The sequence below is a fragment of the Strix uralensis genome, chromosome 6, assembly GCF_047716275.1.
Source record: "Strix uralensis isolate ZFMK-TIS-50842 chromosome 6, bStrUra1, whole genome shotgun sequence".
Taxonomy (NCBI): domain Eukaryota; kingdom Metazoa; phylum Chordata; class Aves; order Strigiformes; family Strigidae; genus Strix; species Strix uralensis.
In genome coordinates, this window is record NC_133977.1 from 19,380,990 (window position 1) to 19,396,649 (window position 15,660).

Below are 15,660 nucleotides of genomic sequence, written 5' to 3' on the forward strand. Positions count from 1 at the left end.
GCCACCTGACTGCAAATTTCAAGTATAGTGCTTGCCTGCCTTTTGTCTCCATACTGTGAGGAAGATCACAGGAGATTATACCAGAAAATCTTGTATCCACCATACCATTAAACTTCAATTTGTATCCTTTTTCAGACAAAAATGGTGATTATTGTCCTGGGCAAACCTCTTTTCAAGTGTGAAATTTAAGGTAATTAAGCAATGGGGATCCTTAATCAAAGCAGCTGCCTGCAGAGTTCGCTAGAGAACTGATCATTCAGAAAAAGCTAGTTTGAGAAATTGGAAAAAGTGGTCAAAACTAAATTGTTCCATGATTCTCAGGAAAAGACCTTTGTCCTGGCAAAAGGATCCTGGACGTGTTACTGGACACTGTGACAGATGGGAAAAGATACATTTGAGCAACTGGTTTATTTGCATGATCAGCGCTGATGCTGATGGCCTGTGGTAAATGTATATCTGTAAAAGGGTTGTAGATAGACCATATACTTTGCAGGTCTAACACCACCAGCAAGGTCACAGATGGTCAATTTAGTGGTTTGTTTTGCAGCATTACTGCAGTGATGTGAAGTGACCTCCTGCCTGTGTTCATTCACCACATATTAGTTAAGCTCTCGGAGCACTGTTTTATTATGTAGTTTAGTCTTTAGAATAAAACTAATCTGGAAGCTCAGATTCAAATGTGATTTAAATTGATCTAACACTTAATGTGACATTAGGTTGTCGACCAATGTGCCTGCCACCTTCCCACAAGCTCTTTCAGCTTATACCTAACACAGACATCAGTAGCAAGATCTTGAACAATGCAGAGTTCTTTCAATACCCTGACATGGTTCTCTTGCTACAAAGGGCCAACTGCCATGTGTGTCTTTGCACTTACTGTTGATTGTCAGTCCCTAATTCATTCTTCAATATTTTGCCATGGTGAGAGCTACATCTTCTGCCTTCTGCTGAATTTCAAGAGGAGAAACCTGCGGTCCTGAGATGTCTGATCATTAGTCTGTGTGGTGGAAGAACCAGAAGCTGCTTGGAACAGACAGCAGAACAATTCAGTGGTTCCCCTGAGAGTCTGCTACTTGCACCTTGGGCACAGCATTGCAGACATGTACCCTATATATAGAGCCTGAAGAGACTGTCAGATGGGAACGTGCTGCCAAGGTGATCTTTCAGATCCTGGGATGACAATGAGGGAGACTTCAAAGGAGCATGCACTCTCCAGAGCTGATCCAGGGACCTTGTCTCTGGAATCTGCAGTCAAATCCAACAAGAACATGCTGACAGACCACTTCTTGTTTTTCCCTCCTACAGTCAGGTCAAGTTACTGATTTTCTGTATATATCTATGGGGGAAGGGAGGCTTCTGGTGATATTGCAGCACTGGGTACAGCATATGGCATCTTGTAGTAGTACACATTGACATGCAGACTGCTCGGTCATCATGGTGTCACTTGGAAGAAGTATGAAGAACAGTGATATAAAGATTCTGGGTACCAAGTTTCTGGCCACTGAACCTCTCCTATTGCACTGAACCACCTGCTGCTGCAGACAGCAGCATTCAGGTCACATGAAGTTTGAGCACCCAGGCCCAGAAGAAGGAACAAATCACCTATTCCTGGTGACCGTACAGCAGCAGCAGTTTTAGCTATGGATGGCAAACAATGGTTCTGAAGCATGTAAATTCATCTTAACTGCTTTTCAGCTAGTGTTGAAAGAGTATTGAGGGGGAGAAAAGAGGTTTGTTTTTTTAATTCTAGCTGTTTCCTAAATTTATGTGTGACTTGAATGCTGAAGTGTTACATGCCATCCTTTGTAGAGTGTGAAGGGTCACTCACACTGCAAACAGTAAGGGACTATCTTCATATCCTGTAGTCACACCCCTGTTACATTGGGCATCAGCAGTGAGCACACATCTGTTTAACAACCCAGTTGCATACAAATCATCGGGGGGATGATTTCAGTACTTCCTGCTTTTTAACCTCTTCTAAGTATGTCACACAATTCAGCGCTTATGTGAAAGGGAGAGGCAGGACCTAGTACATGCCTGCTGTTTGAGGTACCATGATCTGGAAGAGGGAAATATATGACCAGAACGTACAGAGGAATGCTCAGCAGTGTGAACCTTCAAGTAGCAAGTCATACAAGATAGCGTTATCTTTTAAAAACAAAACAAATGACTGCTATTTACTACTCCACTGATAAATGACTTCTTTAAAAAGGGTTTTAAAGCCTTATGGTTCTTCTATGCTTAAAATTCAACTCCCCTCCAGAATTTTTCTTTTCTGGATAAACCCTACCCAATATCAGATGTTTCAAGTAACGTGCTATTAGAAGTGTGGCTGTGTAACGTGCTTCTGTACTGATTCTAAATTTAGCTTTCTGAAATTTGTGTCCATTTAGATCAACTCTTCTAAACAATAGCAGCAATATGGCTTTAATGTTTTGGGTGTCGTTAGTATGATTATATCTATTCAGTTAGTCTCCTGTTAAATTAATGACTCATACTGATCTTTTTGCATTATTGCTGGCTGATTATTCTGAAGAGATTGAACAGAGATGTTTCACTCTTAAAACAATGGTCCTAAGAACCCCGTTACACTGATGTCATTGTCTCTTTGAACAGCCTGTGTGATTTTTAACCGATGTTTTTATTTCACAAGTTTAATCAGACATCTGTATTGATGTATAAATATTGAAAAATAAAGGGAAACAGTCTTTTAATACAGCTAAATTTCAAATGTACATTAAACACAGAAATTAGTGACTTGGGGCAAAACTCTCATGTAGTTACCTTATTAGTGAGACAGTTTGCAGCTGCCTTGAGACTCAGATGTAGGCTGAAATCTTAATCTTAATCTTCTTTCTTTACAAGGAGAAAGCATAGTCTGTCTCACATCTATATTTGGTGTAGAGTGCATACTCCACTGTGCTAAGACACCACATCAGGAAGGAATTTCAAATGCTCCCAAGGAATTTAGTAACAAAAGTCCTGCTGACTTTTCTTGCATGCATGGGTGAGGGAACATACTAATCTTGTGTAATAAACTGTTCTCTTTCTGCTGCTGCTGCTGGAGCCTTAACAATGGACTGATGAACTATCTAAGGTCTCTTCATTCTCTTGACAGAGTTGAATACACTGGGTCACCATTTTCTCTGTTGACAAGCTTGCAATTGGGCTGATTAGTGTACGTGGCACTTGTGAGCTGTTAAAACTGCTTCACTTTTGCATTCATCAGAGTACAACTCCATAGGCTGTGCAGCATTTGTTTTGGACAACGCCTAATGAGACAGAAATGTTGAGCTTCCCCAGGGGTGCTGTGGGGTAAGTCCACTCTCCAGCTGATTCTGAGTTTCTCCAGTAAACTTAAGAGGACACGCTGGTCTTCTCACCTGGGATGTGAGAGAGAATGAGATGTGATCACTCTGCACTTCATGCTTGTGTATTTTTTTCTGTGTTGTTTAAGCTTTTCACCCCATTCAACAGTTAAAATTTTCATTGTTTATATTTTGCCACTATATTTACACTTGAATAGTCATCAAGTCACTTTTTTCTTTCAGTCTTTCCTGTAGCTGTCACTTTAAGAAAGGGTATAAATCCAACTTATGTTTTTTATTGGCTGTGACAGCAAAATAAAATTAAACTTGCAAAGAAAAATGACACCAAGTAATTAATGTGTTTGGATTTGGAGACATCTGTTCAGATGAGCTGGCTTAGAGGTACATCTGTTAATCAGTCAGAGCTGCCAATGGCTTCAGAATTATCATGGGGACCTGTGCTCTTCTCTCCCTCTCTTTCTCTTCCTTTCCCTAAGGTGCTTTTTGCCTTCTTCCTCCAGTTTATTGGCATATGAAACCTCCTGAAGCTTATCTGTGAGTAAGAATCTAAAGAAATAAATTTTTTGCAGTGTTATGTTTAAGAAGGGAAGAAGATTCCTTCTGAAAGCACTAATGTTTTAACACATTCTCAGAACAACAAATTTGGTTTGCTTCAGGAGTTCTTGAGATCCCAACACCTCAGTTTTCTTTGCTGCCCATCTTGAGTCACACACTAAGATAAGAAGAAAGCAGATCAGATGAGCAGGTTACCACCAAGCTTGGTTTATTATTTCTGTATATTTGAAAACAATCAGGGTGATCGTATGCTTTTCAGAAATTGAAGTACCATGATGCCTAGTGAAGAAAAATGTAAGCAGTCCCTATGTGTCAGCATTCCTCTTTGCCCTGTATATAATCCAAGTAAAGAAACGGAAGAGAATTTTTTTAAATAACAAATGCTAGAAAGAATGGTCTTTGTTTATATAACATTTAGAATCTGGAGTTCTAAATTTAAAGGCTATATGAGCTTTCTTAAAATAAAATGGAGGCTGAAGCGATATAACGTGTTTGTAAGCAATGGTTAAATTTGGTGGATCTCTTCTATCATTTAATAAACAGTATGGATTTAGGTACTGTTTTGACAAGTGCTATGTACAAATAGCATGTATGCTTTGCAGAAATCCTCTAGGATCCAAAAAGAGGGATACAGGGAAGATAATGCTTTGGGACAAGAGAGTGGGACATGAAAAATTCATGGCCAGTGGACTGAAATGTATCAGCTGTCATTTCTTTCCAGGTCTGTTTACTGTATGGGTTTTTTAAAATGTTGTCCTTAAAAGAAAACAAATACTGATTTTGCTGTTATTAGTGCACTGAATTATCAATGTTAAACATTGTGTGCTGGTTTCTTGATCTCTAATACACTGTTGGTTTTAGTTAGTAGTGCTGTGGTTTTTTTTTGGGGTTTTTTTGGTTTTTTTTCACAGAGATGTGTTAAGTGTGACAGGGATGAACCAGGATACCTTTGCTTTTGGTCTTTTCTCTGCTTTGTGGGACAATGCTTTTTGGGTAGATTTTTCTCTTCATCCTGTTTTCTTAGGGTGGTATAAAGTGTCTTCAGGACTGGTGATGAAGAATCAAGAGTGGAAGGGTTTTTGTTAGGGTGATGCACAGGAAGAATGGGAAGATACAAGCTATAATGCTTCATTATACTTGTATGTTTTTAAATAAAATGAATCTGGGAACTATCAGACAATAATCCAGGCAACATGGACCATGTTTTTTTTCTTACCATTTTTAGCTGGGGGGCAGCGGGCTGTCTTTTATCCCTTGGGTACTCTTTCACAGCTGTTTCCTAGCCCTTTACTGAGACTTTGCCTTCTCTCTCTGTGGTGGCAAAGACAGCACAACCCCATTCTTAGGGCCACCAGGGTCCCAGGATATTTTAGGGCTGACTTTTCTTAAGTTCATGGGCTCTAAGCTGACAAGGAAATGGCTTCTGCCGATGCTTCAGCTGTTACCTACCTGAAGTGAATCTCATTTACCCTGGCTGGCCCTTTCCCTCCCTCCTGCAGGTAATAACCTTGCTTTTGGGAGTGAGGAGAGTTTCCTCCCCTCTCGGTGCACCTGCCCTGCCCCAGTAACTTTGGCAGCAGAAACTCCTCACTGTCATGATGGGAGTGAAGCCAGGCTGGGCATCCCTTTACCCCTGGGTGGTCCAGGGGTCGTGGGAGGACAGATCTCCCTCTGCTGTGGCCTGTGTCAGAATCTCATATCCCTGCTGCAGGCAGTGGTGTAGATTGTGCTACTCCTTTCTCTGCATCTGGGTGCTGGGAGGTTAGTTTGTGCCTGGCCCCGACTTGTTTTTCCTCAAGTGTTTCAGTTTCCTTCTGTTTTCTGGCAGCCTTTGTAGTGCAGTTCTCTGCAAGAAACACTTCTTTCTAAATAAGTGTTAAGAAAGAGATGGTATTAAAAGTTACTGTTTCTCACATGCCATTCATGTACTTTTTGACCTCTGGGGGGAGGCATCTCTGTTTTCTGCCTTCCTTTCTTGACTGCTACTGCTGCCAGGATGTTTTTTATCGTATTTGGTTTTGGTTTTTAGGAATGACAAAACTTGATTAGGTAGGAGCTCAACCAGTTTGTCATCCTCGAAACTCACTCAACCAGTGTAGGGTAAAGAGGAGCCCCTTTCAGCAGAAATAGCTACTTCCTACTCAACCCTCACTCTTGTATGTGACCTCCATGGCTGCACAGTCCCCTCTTTATGAACCTGGGGAGACTTGCAGACTGCTTGCTTTCATGCCCTCATGCTGTCATTCCTGACAATACCTGAAAATGGTGCCTGCTCAAAAGGTAAGATGATAGGAGTCAGCAAAAATCAGCAACCACAGACTTGGAGAGGTCTGACATCCCTGTCCCTCATTCAGGTGGGGCTGTCAGAGGGAAGCAGTGCTTATGTACCTTTTTCCAAGCCACATGAAACCCATCAGTTTGAGGGATGCTTCCTTCCCTTGTTCTCCTTCCCCCCTTGCTGTGTATGCCTGTTCTCCCAGGCGTGAGACAAGGAAAAAAAAGGAGACCTGTTACATTTGCAAACCAGTCAAAGTGAAAGACCTCACAACTTTGAGGCTGCAGGGAATGAACTCTGTCTCTCCCAGAGGCATTTTCATAGTGCACTGGCAGCTCCAAAGTGCTGAACAAAAAGCAACTTACCTCCAAGAAAGATAGCCCTTTTCCTATGCAAAACTGTCAAAACTGTGATTAGTGTGTTTCCTTTGTCACACGTGAAAAAAAGACGCTGATAAAGACACAATCCATGTTGAAAATGAAGTGAGTTTTATCACATTTACCTCTCAAATCCTTTTTACATACAGTTGTTACAAATAATACCTGACGTTATTTACACTAGAGACACTTGATCTTTTTTTTCTGTTTTCCTGAGACTGTTTCCTTTGTTCATGTGTTCAGTTTTGTTGCTTCTCACGGACAGCTGGTGAATGCTAGTTTCCTCTTGTCATTCTCATTCTCGTCTTTCACACAGCAGTAGCAAAGGAAAAATACTTCTCTCTACTGACACAGAGAGCCTGCCTGTTTCTGGCTTCTAGCAGGATTTTTGTTTGTTTCAGACAGAGGAACAGATGACAGATAGGTAAGTAAACAAGATGGAGAAAGGCATGCTTGTTAAATTTTGTTTTCCCAGACACAGCTGAAATGGATCATCATGCAATGCCAAAATCCTGATCTTTTTCTTCTAGGATTGTGCTATAAGATCTTTTCTGATCCCTTGCTACCTTTTCTCTGCCTGGTACTCTGATGTTTACCTGTCTCTATCTTATATGTTTAGCATAAGTCAAATAAATACAATATCATTTATTACCAGATATTTTCAATCACTTGACTCAGCTGCTGCCAAACTTGCTTATGGTCAACTTCTTGAGTGTGGTGTTTTTCCATGATTTCCAGCTGTCAGCTCTATGAAAAATGATTCCTCATTTAATCTGAGTGAAAAACAGCTCTTGTGTCTGGCTACCCTTGTGAGATGATGGATTGGCCCAACTTGTGCCATGAAAAAGTACATTTAAAATGTGCTTCTGAGAGAACAAAAACTCAAGGACACACTTTGACATAGTACCAAAATTGGTTTGTAACTCCTTTTAGAAGACTAACAAGAGGTCAGGCTGTTTTTTTTTCCAATCAGTTTTTCCAGCAGTCAAAAAAAACAGACAAAAAAATCCCAGACCTTGACACATGAGTTCAAATTCCCTGTAACTGCCCTAAATTTCTCCCAGTCCAAAATATTTTAGAATTTGCTTCCAGATCTTGGTTTCATTGCAGGTGTGTCTGTTCTAGTTTGCAATTAGCAAATCTAGTTTTTTATAAGAATTTATCTAAATTTTACATATTTTTAAACAAATCAAGCAAGCAGGTGCTTAGAGGAGAGTTATATGTGTAGTCTCTTGGCTGGAATTGTGTTTCCAGAGTGACCTGCAAATCCAAACACCAGTGTCACTTTCTCAGCTGTTCTGTGGAAGGAAACCTAGCAGCTGCTGTCTCGTACTGTAGGCTACTTGTGGCATGATCTGGGTTTCTGGCAATAGAATTAACATGCCAAACCAATACTGTGATTTAAACATGTTTATTAATTTCCATGCACTGAATAAAAAACTTAAGTGGAGTTTAAACAATCTTTAGAGGTCTTCCTTATGCTCATTTAGAACAAAATGAACACAATAGAAACAACTTGTGATTAAATTGAAAAGCAGGTAAGTTATCTTAATCTTAGGCAGGAATAAAATACTCTTTAAGAACTCACACAAAGTACTTGGTTTCCTCTCTGGTTGTTATCTTTTAAATATTTTTGGATTAAAAATCCTCTGTCAGTTTTGATTCAGCATCTGATTTATATACACATGTTCATCTTGTTTAAATACTTTGACTCAGCAGAAGAATTATGTTAAGCAAATATATTCAGTAACTAGTAAACAAGAAAACATTTTATTTGTAGAATGTGAAAATGTAGATTGTATGGTTGTGTGTTTTGAAACCTCAAAACACTGGGTTTGTCTGTATAGACTCAATAGTAAATTTTTTTCTAGCTTTTTAAGTTTGAGAATCTTTTTTCCTCTGGTTAGCCAGTGTCAGGTGGTGTTCATGGAAGAAGCCCTTCGCACTTTGGATGGTGACAAAAAAGAACAGGCAGCTTAATGCTACCAAACTAGGGGTGTGTCAAATCTCTCTCAAGAATGATAAACTCAATGGAGTTGTCTATTTTTAACCTCCTGTTCTTTCCTTTTGGCAGACTAATCAGTGTTAGCTGAGCTGTTTCACTGAATGAATCCAAGCAACTCTGTTGCTTTGTGAAATGAACAGTGGACCTTGAAAGAGCATTTCAAGCCTGCTTTAATGTATGAAGTCCCATTTTGAAACACCATGTCAAATGAAGCCAGTTCGGAGCAGAAGCTTTCTACAACAACAGTCAGTTCAGTTGCTGTTCAGGCTGGGGATGCCAGTATTGTTATAGCTGTACTTAAGGTAAGGCAGCAACTTACCTTACCTAAGAGCATGTCTGTTCTTGGCTTTTGGCTACACATTGATTACTACTCCTTTTAAATGTTCTGTGCAAATGAACAGTTAGTATGAAATTATAAGGCAAGGTCATTTAATCAAGTAACATCTAATAGAGCTTCCATGGAAGTTAACACTTATTTCTGTTCACAATTTGTTTGTGGTTTGTTGTTTGTTTTTTTTTTTTTTTTTAGATAGAATAAATATTTTGGGGAAAATATGTAGGCTCTTAGAAGCAAGGAATTCCTCCTATTCTGTTTAAAAAGAGATAAATGCAGTGCACCATGAAAATGTGCTAATAAGCATGTTACCTTTAATTCTAGCTAAGACTCCTCAAGAGTTATTTTGAAACTATACTCAGCAATATTTTTACATAATAAGTAGTCTACCAACTCCATAAACGCAGACTGTGTGTCTTCTTTTCAAGTATTTGCTGGGGGAAAAAAAACCAAGGCCTAAACCTGATAATGACTGGTTATTTTTGAAAGCTGAGACTTGATATTCCCATATTTTTTAGTAGAAGTTCTTGAGTGTATACAGTTATGTTTAGAGCACCTAAAGGCCTGTTCTGTGAGCTGAAATCTACACCTACAGCTTGCACAAAATGTGGCATGGGGAGTAAAGGTGGATGCTTAGGTACTGAATCCCAGCTGGAATTTATTGGTAGTTTGATTCTTCATTCTCCAGACAACTTGGAAAACACGCAAGCCTCAGCCACTAGAGTTTGTAATGCAGCATAAGGTGATAATGAGTGGGGCTGTCATGGAATTAGGGTGATTATTCTGGATGGGGTTACCTCAGTTGTGCGGGTGGGAAGGTTCTCCTATCAGTTCTCACCTTCCTGGGAGACAGTGTCTGCTGCCGCAAGGGAGTAATTTTGTTGCAAGGAGACTTAAGTTTAGGGTGAAGACATTTATTTTTCCTGTGTGCTGTGGGAACCATGCTAGCCTTCAGTGACAACACTGCTTCATTCCTTAACACCATCCTCTCTGAGTTATACTCCTCAGACTGTAGCAGTTCTGCAACACAGTGAGGAAAGACTTAGCTATGCATTGGGTTGCTGTCAAGCTTCCTTTCTTTGTGTATCCTTCAGGACACAATAGGAGATTGCTGTTTGGGTTTCTATTCCAAAGGCTATTAAGTGTCCCTGCTCCTAGTTGTGCAATCTCTCTCTATATATATTCTGTATACAGGTATGTTGGATGTGTGTGGTAGAAATAATATTTGGGGTTATGGTTTCTGCATTTGCTGTAATATATTTGTACCTTCCGCCCACCCTCACCCCCACCTAATTTCCTTAACTATCTTTGCAATCTTCAGCTGAAAGGGGAGATGAGTTAGAGAAACCTTTCTGGCTCATTGTGATAATCTTATTCTTCACAGGCAAAACCAAAATCACAGTAGCTATTGGGTAACACTAGTTGCTGGGATTTTGATACCTGTTTCAAATGAAGTGAAGTTTATATTTTATCCTCTGTATCTTCATTCTGCAATTGAGTATGTTTATGGTTCCCTGTGCTCCTATGACTATGGAAAGTATGTGTGACCTGGGAGTCTGTGTGAGTAAATAAACGAAGGCAGGCTTGTGTTTTCTGACGGCTGTAATTGTTTACTTACAGTGTGGAAAATGGGTGAAGCTTCAGCTAGCTGAATCAACACCAAATTTATTAGAAATTGGCAGCAATCAAGATGAGACAAAAAAACTACTGCAAGATCATGAATTCCTCCTAGCTAAACTTAAGGTAAGATGTGATAAGACCACACAAAAATACATCCAGTCTTTATAGTTCAGCTGACAACAGCTGACATAGCTGCCTGGGCCTCCTGTTGCAATGTGGTTGTTAGGTTAAACTCCACACAGGAAAAAATATGTTCAGCCTTTGTCAGTGCAACAGATCAAAGTTAGGCCTGTGCACTGGAAAAAATGCTTACTGTAAATTACTATTTTCTGACAACAACAGTAAAGATGCACTATTTTTTCACTTTATACATTACTGTCAAGTCAAGTAAAAAATTCCTATAGCCCTCAATAACTGCTAAATATAATGGAATATAATTTTTTTTTAATTCTCCAATGTTATGAAAAGTTTGATTAGTTTATAAGAGCTGTAAACACAGACAAGCTCTTTGTAAGTGTGAAGTAGATATTCCAGGCACATTTTTATTGAATATTAATTGATGTAAATTATGGTAAGAATGATATAGTAACATTAAATATTGCTTGTCTTGAGCTAGGAAGATTTTCGCTAAGTAACAGACCTAAATTCACATTTTAGCACTCTTGAGAACAGATTATAACAACAGTGACATTTGGATACAGGGTGACATGCTTGCATGAAAAGGTTGAATTATTTTAAATGTGGATGTTTGACACTGAGAAGAGTCTAAAGGCACCTAAGAAGAAATTTTGTTTGCATGTTTTGATAGGGCAGATTGACTTTATATCTGTAGACGAATTCCTCTAAAATCTTGAAGTTGTGCACAGCAACTTATCTTAATAGATTCCATTTATTTTTTTGAGATTGCATAAAACTCAGATCTGAAAGAGCAAACATGATCTGGATAGGATCAAGTGCATTTGATTTAATACCACTGACTATGTGCTTCTCCAGTCATAAATCTCAAACATATGTGAGGTAATTTAATACAATATATAGAGAATATAATCTAATATGGTGCATAGTATGGATTTTGTGTAGTACGAAGAATAGCATTACAACAAAAAAATGAAAGTATGTATCTCCAAAACAAAACCTCCAAAACAGAGAAGGTGGTTCTGCTACCTTTACTTATGCAAGTGCCTCATCTTTATTGCCATCAGTGCTACAGTCAGGCATTCTTGGAACAAGCTGCTGTATCCTGTTTGAACAATTCAAAATTAGCTGAGTTCTTACACACTGACAACTGGAAGAAGCTGGGTTTTGTTTCCCAATTGTCAAAAATAAATTTTAAAGAGAGAAAAAAGAAAATATAATAATTCCAACCTTTAAAAGAAAAACAAATGTTTAGATAACGTTACCCTCAAGTCAAATTTTAGTGTTACATATTTATACTAAATGTTGTTTGCTAAGGGGAAGAAAATAATACAAATGTTCTGAGAGACACCTTGTAGGTCTTGCCATCCAAATATATCAGGAACAAATACTCACTTCATGTTTTATATCTACAGTCCTTGAAAAATTCAGCATTGATTAATGAACATTCTATAAAAGGATTAAGTTCAAAATGACTATTTTTTCCTCAGTAATTTAAGTGCTGCGGTAATACAGGACTGCAATGTCATTATCATTCGTACTGTGCATTTTTCAGATGTGACCCTGTCTTACAGTAAGCTGTTAACACTTGTCCGAAAGTATTGTTTTAAGTTACTAAATCCACTCATCAAAAGTTTTTACAAGAATGATTCTCAGTCTTTGAAGTACTGATTATAGAAATATTTTCCCTTAGCATTTGTTAATGAATTATGCATTAGTTATGTGAAGATGGATAAAGAGGTAGTGATGTTTCAGTCTTCAACATTTATTGACATAAAGATTTAGTTACTTATGAGAGGATAAAAAAGAATTTAGAAATGTGGGCAGGAGAGGGATTGAAAAGACAACACAAAATTGGAGTTGCTAGATGGTCCTTGTTTTGATGGTGTCCAGCATATGCAATTCTATTTGATCTTTTACCCTTAGTGAGCAACATAATTTTGGAAATTTTAATAATAATTATGCAAATATATGAATATTCTCCCAGCTGTGGTCTTATCCAGCACAGTTTTTAATTCTTCCATATCGGCTACAAGTCATTATTTTCATTGACTATCTTGTTCCAACCGACTCTATCAATGGTATTCTATGGCAGCTTGTAACATACTTACTTTTGCTCTTAATTAGATCTTGGCATTTGGAATGCATTATAAATAGTCTAAAAAAAAGGTAAAGATGAAGATAAGGTTTTGTGCTCCAGTAAAATTTGTTCTAGTTATGTGGCAACATTGTGATATTTTGTCTCAGGTTTACATATCTTTTTAAAACACTTATATGCAACTGTAGTAATGCTAATACGACATACAGCAAATCAGAAATATCTTGTTAGAACAGCACATTTATGAAAATTAAGGCTTCTATAAAATAATTTATGAATATCCTATCAAAAAAGATCCTTTAATTCAAAATAGTGTATTCATTACACTTTATATTTATATTGATAATCTGAATTGCTTCAATGATTAAACTTGTATGAATTTGAAAAGTAGCTTCATTTGTTTTTTCAGTCTATATCTTTTCAAAGTAACAACATTAGAAAGTTACATTATAGCAAGAGGAAAAAAGTTGGGTTTTTTTCTACTGTGCTTCATTAGGAAGAAGGGAGGATGAAATGTTAACATTGCTAAATGTTAAGAAAACCTAAACAACCAGTATGAAAATCAACAGGGCAGATGGTACTATAATGAGTAATAGAAACAGACCTGTTAAATGAGAAAGCAGTAATTTTTAGAACATTTCTTTACTGCTTTTAATGTTCAGAGTTATTCTGATAAAAAATGGTGCGTTATTTAGGGCATTAGGAGAAAACATATCCAAAATAGTTTCCTTTGATAGAATGTACTCTGTCATACTCATTACTGATTTAAATTTGTTCCACTGAATTTGGGAATTTGGAACACCTTACTATTTCAATAAAAAGGAGAATACAACTTTTGAAACGGTCCCTATTTCAAATGTTTATGGATTATGAAACAGACATGTTATTGTTAACATGAAAGAATAAACGCTGATCAGGAAAACTGAGACCAAACAAAAAACATCTACATGATGTTTACAACATCTAGTTAAAACTCCTTTCAGTGTTCTTCAAATTTCATTTATATGTATCGTAGTGATGTCCTTTATAGAGGCAATTATTCTATTTGTTTTTGTTGAATTCTCATACTGATTACTAGCAGCCCAGAAGATCAATGAAACTTGTTTAGCAACAGTGATTTAAGAGGTAAACTACAGTTCATTTTCTTAGTTTTGTTCACTGATGCCTAATTGATAAGAAAAATTCGTATATGCTTGTCACTTGTTCTAGGCAAGCTTACAGATTTGTTATCCTTTGGACATAAATTTGGTGTTTGTAAGTATTAAAGAATTACTTATTCTTTTATAAGTGATGAATTCATCTGACAGGTCTAGATGCTGCCAACACTTACATATATTCACTGTTTCAGGTTCCATGAACTGAAATAAAATGTTTCTTTTAACATGGTTAAGAATTAAACATAAATGTTTTCAGGTTTGGAATCATAGCCCTTTCTCTTTGTGATTTGACCCTTCAGTAGCCTCAACTAATACTCTGATTCTAAACTAACATATTCTATTTCTCTTTTGCTAAATTAGACTATATGAGCAGTAAGTTGTTTTGAAAATATCAACTTCTGTGATTTCAAGCAAGTCTCCTTCTTAACATTTGCCTCATGCTTGTTTAGCAGGTTTATAAGTTCTGGAAATGTAAATATATGTATATGTATATTTTGATATCTCATTCTTTACAATATAAAAAAAAATATGAGAAGAATCAAAACCAGAAAAACTTGAGAGACAAAGCTTCCGGGAGGTAAAATGATATTGATTGCAATGTGCATACGCATTTCTCTGCCTTTCTTCTGTTCTCCATAATACAGTTGTATCCAGCAGAAGCCCTGTCTGGAGATAACATTCTGTCTTAGTGATCGAATCTCCCAATATTAATTCTTTCTGGATCATTTAAAAAAAACAAACAAACAAAAAAACAAAACGAATGACTCTGCATGTGCATGTGTTGCCATGCTTTTGGATATGAAAATGTTAAAATCCCCACTAAGACAAACAGTGGCATTCTTGGTTTGCTTCCAAAGTTCTGGTTTTTATCATGAAAGAGACTGTGGCAGAACCACTACAAACCAGAAATAAATCTAGCCTATAAACTTAAGTTTAAAATCAACACTGTTATTAATTTGGCTCATGAACCTGAAGATTGCTCCTAATTATTTTATTTACTTCAATTCACAGAGCATAAATTGCAAAACAGTAATTTATATGCTAATATCTAAGAAAAACAAATGAGAAAATGACATTCTTCAAAAACCAATCATATAATATGCTCATTTTTTTGCATTTTCTATATTTTAAATAAGTCAGCTATTTCAAGTAAAAATATTTTTATAATGCTTATTTTTCAGTAATTTTGTTATGGAAGAAATGATTGTTAGGATCTTCTGAATTATTTACAAGTAATTATCGAAGTGCCCAACAGTAAAATTAGCAGCAAAGTGCAGCTGCATTTTCATCATAAAGGAAAGCTGATTTTTTGCAAGTGATTTGAAAAAAAAGGGAAAAAAATGATTTAATAAATATTTTTTTCAATGTTAGTTCAGCTCACACATCAGTTTCAATATTTGCATAAATAAAATTCTTCTGAAATAGTATTTGTCTCAAAATAGTTTGACTGCTTTCTGAGCTTCAAGTTAATAACTATTTGTGTTGTATAATTTCAGTACTACCTATAAACAAAGATTAATTTTAGCAGCATCTCAGTGAGGAGGATAGTATACACCCCTGAAAATTCCAAGTTACAATATTCCCTGTATCAAATACGAGCTGAAGTGTGAAATTTGGCCCAAAATAATAATGAAATAGAGGGAAGGAAGAAGGAAAGAAACCACTGAGCAGGATTAGGGTTTAAAGATAAGCTAGGTATAATTCCATAATTATGAGAAATGTGTGCTCCAGTCAGTGCGCATGCAAGTCTTCTCAAACAGTTCGACAAGCCCTAC

At 37.1% G+C, this 15,660-nt stretch overlaps 1 protein-coding gene across 6 annotated transcripts in view; it reads left to right on the top strand.

Moving 5' to 3' along the window:
* The first annotated feature begins 6,882 nt into the window (after positions 1-6,882).
* Positions 6,883-15,660, top strand: part of CCDC141 (coiled-coil domain containing 141) — a 96,454-nt gene continuing 87,676 nt past the window's right edge. For 3 of the 6 annotated variants that reach the window (XM_074873082.1, XM_074873080.1, XM_074873081.1), the window contains exons 1-3: positions 6,883-6,960; positions 8,611-8,843; positions 10,496-10,618. In XM_074873082.1, the coding sequence (XP_074729183.1) occupies positions 8,742-8,843; positions 10,496-10,618 (225 nt within the window). In that variant the 5' untranslated portion in view covers positions 6,883-6,960; positions 8,611-8,741. The remainder of the gene's footprint in view (positions 6,961-8,610; positions 8,844-10,495; positions 10,619-15,660) is intronic. The other 3 variants (XM_074873077.1, XM_074873078.1, XM_074873079.1) reach the window with 2 other exon arrangements.